Raw genomic sequence first — 9,696 nt, 5'->3', positions numbered from 1 at the left:
CTGCAGACTTAACGTCACACTTTAAGCTATAGGGTTAATAGAAGCTATGTGAAAAGAGCTAGTGAGAGATGTTACATGTTTTGATTATGGACACAATTCAGTTTAAGTGGAAGTCAATACTTCAGTGAGTAGGTGGACACAACATAAATTTTGTTGGCCTGCTGTGATTATAAATGGCCAATATAAAGTGAATAATATACAGCAAATTGTTCTCTCTCTCTCTCAGACTTACTCTATTATATTTTATCTATTTTTTTTTAAGATGAAGACTGCATTGTTCTTTTTTGTGTCTTTTTACAGGTGGGGAGTAGAAAATTTGAGAGAATGGTAAAAGATGGAAGTTTCATCAATGTTATGTAGGAGTAAGTGATGAGAATAATGAGTTACAGAAGCAATATAGTAACTAATGTTCAAGATGAGATATATATATGGAACTTCCTTTCAATAATAAGAAAAACTAAATTGGCACTGAGACACACATTTAGGTTATATATGCAAATATCTATCTATGCCTGTACATACTACAGACATACATATATATGTGTGTGTGAAATGAGGAAATCCTGTCACATCTTTTTTTTTTCAATAGACGAGAACTGAGGTCTATACATATATCTCTAGCCAACTCTCTCTTTTGGAGGGACATAAGAATTGGGTGCAGTGAGATAAAATATTTATAAGTCTAATTGTTTGTACAGCATCATTCCTTCCTAAAGTGGAACATCAGAAAGAAATGTAAACAATAAGAAAAAAAAATACATAAATAAATAAATAAACAACCATTCTGCTCTTCTTTCTCTGACAAGAAACTATGGGAGAATACAACCAACAAGAAACCTAACAATCAACTCAAAACTGAAACACCACAAAAATGATATGTTAAAACTACTTCGATAGAGGATCAACAAACATGAAGACAATCCAATGAAGGAGCCGCTACATGGTCACTCAAACCTGCCAGAAATAGCAGCCAAATCTCCCTCAAACCGCAGTCTGCTAAACAAGAAACGGACACATTGAACAATGTTGTCCTCTAAACACTGTCTGAATAAGACAGAATGGACATGTCTGCTAATTCAAGGCTGACCTGGGCCTAAACAACAACAATGCAAAAGGACACAAACTACAGTAATACATTAAAACATTTGTTACATAGATAAAAAAAAAATAATTAAAATCTCACTCAGCCATATATCTACACACGCACACACACACACAAAATATTCAAAATATAAAGTGAAGAGGAAGCTAAACTCTGCTGAGATTAAACATCTTAATAGTATCAGTGGCCAGGAAAAAATAAATAGATTAACAGAAATAACTCAAAGGAGACAAAGCTGAGGAGAAGTCAAAAATTCTCAAAGACTGCACATGGTGGTAGTGCTGGCATGTGATCTATAGATAACTTTAACAATAATAATCACCTTTATCGTGTCTGCCAGCATGCATACGACTTTTACAACTGGAACCACCACCACCATCACCAGTTAGAGTAGGTTATCATGTACATGTCAGTCTAAGAGTGTATGATATTAAGTGACTGTATACGTCTGATGGGGGAAACACCATTACAAAGCATTAAATTCTCAAGAAATGTATTGTATGTATATGTATGTGCATGCGTGTGTGTATACACATATATACATACATACATGTCTAAGTGTTTGTATGTGTACATCAGTCATTAAAATAAATTATGAAGTCTTGTAATTGTAAAATTTGAAGAAAACAAAGAAACAACACAAAAACAGAAGTTATTTCAAAAGAAAGGAGGCCAAAAAATGTCAATAGAAAAAGAAAGGAAATTAAACTAAAAGCACGATACATTGATCTCAAGTTAAAATGTTTTCTCAACAAGGATTACAAAGGGAAAAAAAAGAAACAGGGGAAAGGGCTGGTGTTGGACCAGGGGTTTGTTACTTAAACGGAATGAAGTGAGGTCAGGTGGAGGGGAGGACAAGAAAAGATCATCCAAGACCAAATAATATAGCTCAAAGATGAATAATGCAAGATTAGGAAAAAGAAACCCACAAAAATGATCAAACAAAAAAAAAGGAAAAAAATTTAGATTACTATTTAAAAAATAATGTCTAAAATCTTACAATTTGAATTTTGTACAAATTTTGGTCACTATATATATATGAAATACCACTTTAGTTTTTTTTTTTCTTATGTTAATATTAAAATTTTTTTTTGCTTTGGTTTCTGATTTGTTTCCATATTTTTCTTTTTTTCTGCTATGGGTTATATATTTTTTTATGGCAGGCTATGTAACAGAAAAAGCCAAGTTCTTTTTTTTTTTGCTGTAGTTTTTTCATTTGTCTTATATATTTTTGTTAAATGCCAAATGGTATGTATATAATATGAGTATGTGCATACATACATAATACATACATATTTTATATATATATATATGTATACACACACACACGCATACACACACACACACATATATATATATACAAATATACACACAAACAGTATATATATTTTAAAACATTAAGGGTGGCAGAATGAACTTTACTACATACATATATATATATATATCTGTGTGTGTATGAGTGTGTGTGTGCATATATATACATACATACACACACACACATATATATATGGTGGAAACCAAATTTTAGATCCAAACAATAGGGACACATTTTTCTCAAACAAATGAACCGAATTGATCTCCATTATGTTTTTAAAATCTGTTCAGAGAAATGACATCATGATGAGCTCAACATACTTTACCATCGTTGGAAAAATCAAAAAATCAAATGAAGAATTTAGACAGAGGTGAATAGTAAGGGGGTGCAGGACAATTTCAGCTCACTCATGATTTTTTGATGTACAATTAATATGAATTCCAATGATTGAACTATTGTTAAAAAGGAGAACTTAAGACGAAAATATTTAAATATACATATACATACATGTATGAATGTATATATATATATATATATATATATAGATGAATAGATAGATAGACAGATAGGTATAGATAAATGTATACATAAAAATTAAATTTAAAAAAAAATCAGTTTCACTATTTTCAATTTTTTTTCTTTTTGGAATTTTTGGAGAGTTTGCTTCAAAGAAATGGAAGATTTTTTTTTTCTTTTGCTTTTGTTAAAAAAAAAAAAAAAGAGACATTGCTGCCGATAAAGCCATCTACCAGTTTCCACCATAAGAATCCTGATACCATTGTGCATCATTGCCCGTGTAACCAGATCCAGTACCATAATTGGACTGGTCTAGTGGCTGCTGAGCAATAGGCTGAGCTCCCCAATTATCTGATACCACTCTTCGCTTTGACTGGCCTTGGCTAAAGTCCGTACCAGCTTTCCGCTTGCCTCCTCGGACCGCTTTCTGTGTTGCACTACCTCCACCTCGTGCTCCACGAGCAGGTACACCACCTCGACCTGCACGGTTGCTCCCTCTGGTTCCTCTGCCTACAGGGATGCCACCCCTTGCTGCACGGAAGGGAGGAGCACCACGCCCTCGAACAGGCTGAAAATTAGAAAAAGAGAAAAAGGAAAATTTATCGAGAAAAACTGTTTTAAATAAGAGAATGTATTTTAATTTTAATAAATTGTTCTTGATGCTTAAAAATAAATCCCAACTAATTAAATACATTCTTCCTCATCACAAGAACCACATCATCTCAAAACACAGACGAACAACTAGCTGAAGTAATGAGGCAGAGACAAAGCATAAATCCTATTATACTGAGAGTGATTAATTTTCTCTCTTTGGAAATATAACTGTTAGGGGTGTGAGTTTATGGTGAATTGAATCGCATTAAGCAGAGGAATGATGTTTAAATCAGAACAGACAATAAGCTTTCACTTACAGGTGGTGGTAGTGCTCCACCTCTTCCACGACCTCGAAGTGGGCCAGGAGGTGGTGGAGGAGCATATGCTCCATAATAATCATATTCTTCAGGATATGGGTAATAGTCATCATAGTAAGGATCTGTAGGTAAATAAACAAAATGCATTAGAAAAACATCAGTGTTTCAACATGGAAGTGAGATATGTGAGGAAGAGAAAGTGGTTTTAATTAAGTCAAATGAATAATTAAGTAGACACTAATATATTTTTAGATAAATTTCTTGACAAAAGAAACAGAAAGTGCTGAGAGGGAAAACACCATTAAACAGCACCCAGAGAAAATCAATAATAAAGTGAGCAATTTCTTACATACTCACAGATAAAAAGACAATATTCTGTTTCCAATTATGTAGCAAAGTAAAACCAGCCAAGCAATGTTATTTTTAAATATATCGACCATGTAGCACATGGCCAAATAAGATACCTGTTTATTTTAATCTAAAGACAACAACACACAGTTTCTTTAATCTCTAATGTAAACTGCTGGAATATTCACGTGCGAATTAAACTGAAATGGATTTCAGACAAACTATTTCCACATATATACACACATGCAGCAAACCAACAAGGTAACTTTAATGAGGTTAATTAACTTGCTAGAAATAGCAGTTAAGTTTCCCTCAAATCATGCCCTACCATCTTAAGAAAAAATGAAGAACACATTGAATTAAATAATGTAATCATTGGTTTCACCAAGTCTGAAAGAAGACAGTAGTCACAGCTGGAAGGTTTTTGATTATAGATCTGCTGGTTAAACCTGACTTTTAGCTAAACAACACTCACATATATGATGCAAACATATATGATGCAACACATATATGATAAACAACATATAAACAACACATATATGATGCAAACAAACATATGCACGCAAGTACTCACCATAACCACCCCTGGCAGGAGGAGGGGGTGGGGGAGGTGGTCGCCTCATGCCACGTCCAGAGAGTGGTGGAGGAGGAGGTGGTGGCATGCGTCCTGGTGGCATGCACCAGTAGTCGTCATATCTACAGTAAATAAACATGAGATGCATAACAACAATATGTGAAGAAGAACTGTTAACATTTTTCACTCCAATACTCTCAAATAAGTTTTGAGCTTAATATGGAATAAAGGAAAATAAATTGGATGCATAAAAACCACAGCAAATACCCTAATTTCCATACGATGGTAGCAATACTTTATTAAACTGCACCCTGAATTAATCCATAATTGGACATTTTCATGTAAGATTAGAAATGAATAACACCCGCTTATATGATAGTGATATTTATGACTACCACACCATATTATGATGAAGAGGCACAATAACATACCTATAAATATATTTATTTATGCTTTACTTGTTTCAGTCACTGATGGCTTGACCCCAGTACTTATTGCTAAAACACTAAGTTACAGGTATGTAAACAAACACTGGTTGTCAAGTAGTGAGTGGTGAATAAACATGAAGACACACTCACACAGATATGTACAGGTATATGTGTGCAATAAGTTTCTTTCAGTTTCTGTCAATCAAATCCACTCACAAGACTTTGCTGGCCAGGGGCTAGAGTAGAAGGCACTTGACCAAGATGTCACACAGTGGGACTGAACTTGAAACCACGTCTGGGAAGTGAACTTTTTCACTCCAGAGCCATGTCTACAGTTACACTCTATTACCTTTGTACTTCTCTAGTTATTCATTATGACTACACCAGATTAATATATGTTTTTTACATGGCACCAGCACTGACAGGGTTGCCAAATATCTTGCAAGACAAAAACCCCTCAACTGGGAGGGGGAGGGCTTTGTGCCAGTTAACGTGAGATCAACTTATTAGCATTCAAACCAGCCACATCTGGCCAAAATATACCCGTTTTATGTTCCAACTGGTCAGATCCAGCCTCTCGCATCTACCCTACAATGTCATTGTAAAAATAAACAATAATATCATTGAAATCGTGAAGCTGCAAAATAATGCATGATTAATTCATAACAATATGAACAAATAAGGATTACATTTCAGACTAATCTGAATGTTAAATGGTTAAAGATATACAGGAACAAGGATATGTGTTTTGCTGAAGAGTAGATACATGGATATTCCAGTTGGAAAAGAAAGGTAAATGAGTCAGAGAGAGGGTGAATCAGAGAGTACAACAAAAGTGAGAGATGATAGTAAAGATGTGTCTGGACATTGGGGTAGTGAGAATAAGTAAGGTGATACAGAGATTTGGACTGGGTAAATGGGCAGAGTAGAGGTCATCATCAGAAGTGAAAAATAGGAAAGGTGGGGTGGGGGCGATAAACATTCTAGAGCATTGAGGGTGATAGCAGAAAAGGTGTTAACCACACACTGGAGAGAAGACATAGAAAGGAGGTGATTCGTAGAGACAGCAGGCAGGGGAAGATAATGAGAAATGGAAGTGGTTTGGGGTGGGGGCAAGGAAAATAACTGAGAAAGCTAGTGGGGTAGGGTGATGTAAGTGCCTATTCTGCTCTCAGGTAATAGAGAAGTGATGGGTATTAGGGGATGAAATGAAGAGGGAAATGGTTGCCAAGGCAGGGAGAATGCAGGTGGGAATGGGAGAGAGCCCTTCATAGACAACCATTATCAAAGTGGTTTTAGGATATCAATTCTGCTGCAGTAAATGGGTTTTCGTGTGTACAGCAAGGCACTAGATATCTCGATCCTTTGTCATTTCCTTCACAAGGCTCAGTGTATTGAGATCAGCCTTCAATACCTCCTAGGTCAACCTCTTCCACTAAGTGATCAGCACTTCTGTATGCGACTGCTCACATCCATATGCATCACCTGACCAAACCAATGCAGTCTTCTCTGTTGTACATTGCATCTAATGATTCTTGTGCCTAACTTTTCTCTGTTGCTCATTTACACTGACATTGCTCATCAAAGGGAGCATACTAACTTCATTCCTCTAGTCTTTATATGTCCTCTGCATCAGGGTACATGTCTCACTACCATATAGCATTGAGATTATTGCATGCAAATTAATCAAAGATTATACTAAGGTCAGCCAAATATAGAGGATGCTGGGAAGAAAATACACACATGAACATATAAAAACTTTCAATATACTGTTTTTAGGTTACTCCAAAACAATCTTCAATAAACCCATATGCAATGCATATGGGATTATTGAAGATTGTTTTGGAGTAACCTAAAAACAGTATATTGAAAGTTTTTATATGTTCATGTGTGTATTTTCTTCCCAGCATCCTCTATATTTGGCTGACCTCAGTATAATCTTTGATTAATCTTATGGAAACTTTATATACCTACACTTATATTTCATATTAAATATTATCCTTAAACCAATCCTATTTAAATTTGAATATGTGTGCATTCTACCCACCCCCATATAGAATTATATAGAGGGTGTATGGCCTTGTGGTTAGGGTGTTGCACTTGCAATCGCTAGATCGTGGTTTCAATTTGTAGACTGGGTGGTGCATTGTGTTCCTCAGCAAAACACTTCATTTCACGTTGCTCTGTGATCACTTCAACAGCTTAAGTGTGGTACACCGTGCACCTGTTCAGTCAATGTCAATTTGATGGAGAGAATGAAATAATGTGCAGCATGGATGTAATAAATCATTTGTGCAGATCATTCGGCAAAAGCTGAACACTCATACATCATACATATATACAAGATTCTTTCAGTTTCTATCTACCACATATATATTATTATCATTTTAACATAAACTTCACCATGCTTGCAAGGGTTGGATGGAGTTTACTGAGTCTCATTTTCTACATCCGGATGTCCTATGTGCTACCAACTGTTATCTGTTTCCAAGCAAGGCAATATTTCTCAATGGCAAGACATGTTCTTGCAGAATACTGGAGATGGAAAGTGCTGCTAGTATGACAGTGACAATCATTTCATAACTATCATGCAATGTCAAGACTAGGAGGCACGAAATATACACTCACACACCATACATATATACAACAAGATTCTTTCAGTTTCTATCTACCAAGTTCATTCATAAGGCTTTTGATCAGCCTGGAGCCATAATAGGAGACACTTGCCCAAGGTGCCACGCAGTGGAACTGAATCAGGAACTGTATAGTTTGGAAGCAAACTTCTTACCACACCTGCTCTTACAATACCCATGTACATGTGTATCTTTTCTTTTGATATTATTGGACAGTACAAATGTAAAGGAGGCCAACAAAAATCAACAACTGTATCTTCTTTTACTCTTTGTCATCAGATTTCAGCCATGCTAGGGCACTGCCTTGAAAGGTTTGGCCACACACATTGACCCCAGTACTTATTCTATCAGTCTCTTACGCCAAACTACTGTTACAGAGACATAAACAAACCAATACCAGCTGTCAAGCATTGCTGGAGGACAGATACACACATATGCAATGGGCTTCTTTCAGTTTCTCTTAACAAAATCCACTCACACGGCTTTGGTTGTCCCAGGGCTATAGCAGAAGACACATGCCCAATGTGTCACACAGTGAGACTGACTCCAGAACCATGAGGGAATAAACTTGATCAAGATATATAAATATGTCTTATCTTACCCTGGGTACATGGCAACAGGACCTCTACGATCTTGTTCTCGTTTGCGCTGTTCCTTTTTCCTGTTTTCCGTGGGAGGCTTTGCTAATGATACTTCTATTTCCATACCCCCAATTTTCTAAAAGAGACAAAAATTAAACAAAGACACAGGGAACAAATACAACAAAACAGTTTTCTGGTTTAATAGCGAATATATGAAAGATAAAAAAAAGGACAAACATGTGAAATACAATGCTACTTACTTGATTATTCAGAGATTCAAGAGCTTTTAAAGCATCTTCCCGTTCTTCAAAGTGGATGAAACCATAGTCTTTTATTTTTTTAGCTCGTTCTAGTTTACCAAAATATCCAAATTTTTCTTTTAAAAGTTCTTCTGTAACATCTGAGGTAAGATTTCTTACATACAATACCTTTACCTGGTGATGGATGGGGATAACAGACGGAAATGGAGGAAAAGGAAGGGGAAGAGGGTAGAATTAAAGGGAAAAGAAGAGAAAAGAAACAAGAGGAAAGAATTAAAATCCAGATTAAAGGATGAATATCAATATACTGAAATGGTAAAGTGTAGCAATGTCTATCTGTGACTAGAAAAATATTAGCAGATAATTAAAATAAATATATTTCCAACAGGCAATGGCATGGCTGTGTGAACATAGAGTTTGCTTTGCTAGCACATGGTCTCAAGTTCCATCTCATTGTGCAGCAAATTAGGCAAATGTTTTCTATGCTAGCTTTGGGTCACCCAATGCCTTAAGAGTAAAACTGGTAGACAGAAACTCCAAGGAAGGCCATTGCACATGTATACATACACACACGTGTGTGTGTGCATATGTGTGTGTATAAATGTTTAGATTATTTGCTTTGTTTGAAAAGAGCTGAGTTAAAAACATTAACGTTTGTTGACATTCTTTGTCAACAAATTCTCTGCTAGCACTGCACTTCCAAAGAAAAGTGTAATAAAAAGGCTCTTTGCTTGAAAAACAAGGGTTAGCAGCGAGAAAGACATTCAACTGCAAAATAAAATCTTAATATATATTCACTCAACCCATGTTAGCACGACAAAATAGATGGTAACATCATCATCATTTAATGTCCACTTTCCATGCTGGTATGGGTTGGACGGTTTGACAGAAGCTGGTGAGCAAGAGAACTTGTGTAAAGCTCTACTGTTTGCTTTGGTATGGCTTCTATAGCTGGATTCCTTTTTAATTCCAACCACTTTACAGAGTGTACTGGGTGCTTTTTATGTGAAGCCAGCACCAGTGAAGTC

General features: G+C 35.8%; 1 protein-coding gene across 3 annotated transcripts in view; it reads right to left on the bottom strand.

Moving 5' to 3' along the window:
• Positions 1–3,047: 3,047 nt before the first annotated feature.
• Positions 3,048–9,696, bottom strand: part of LOC115210814 (heterogeneous nuclear ribonucleoprotein R) — a 51,106-nt gene continuing 44,457 nt past the window's right edge. For all 3 annotated transcript variants that reach the window (XM_029779560.2, XM_029779561.2, XM_036502204.1), the window contains exons 8-12: positions 8,669–8,842; positions 8,429–8,544; positions 4,767–4,888; positions 3,845–3,966; positions 3,048–3,501 (exon numbers count right to left, since the gene is read on the bottom strand). In XM_029779560.2, the coding sequence (XP_029635420.1) occupies positions 3,163–3,501; positions 3,845–3,966; positions 4,767–4,888; positions 8,429–8,544; positions 8,669–8,842 (873 nt within the window). In that variant the 3' untranslated portion in view covers positions 3,048–3,162. The remainder of the gene's footprint in view (positions 3,502–3,844; positions 3,967–4,766; positions 4,889–8,428; positions 8,545–8,668; positions 8,843–9,696) is intronic.

Source organism: Octopus sinensis, linkage group LG4 (genome assembly GCF_006345805.1).
Source record: "Octopus sinensis linkage group LG4, ASM634580v1, whole genome shotgun sequence".
Classification (NCBI taxonomy): domain Eukaryota; kingdom Metazoa; phylum Mollusca; class Cephalopoda; order Octopoda; family Octopodidae; genus Octopus; species Octopus sinensis.
Note: the sequence above shows the minus strand (reverse complement) of the source record. Positions and strands in the feature narration are given on the sequence as shown.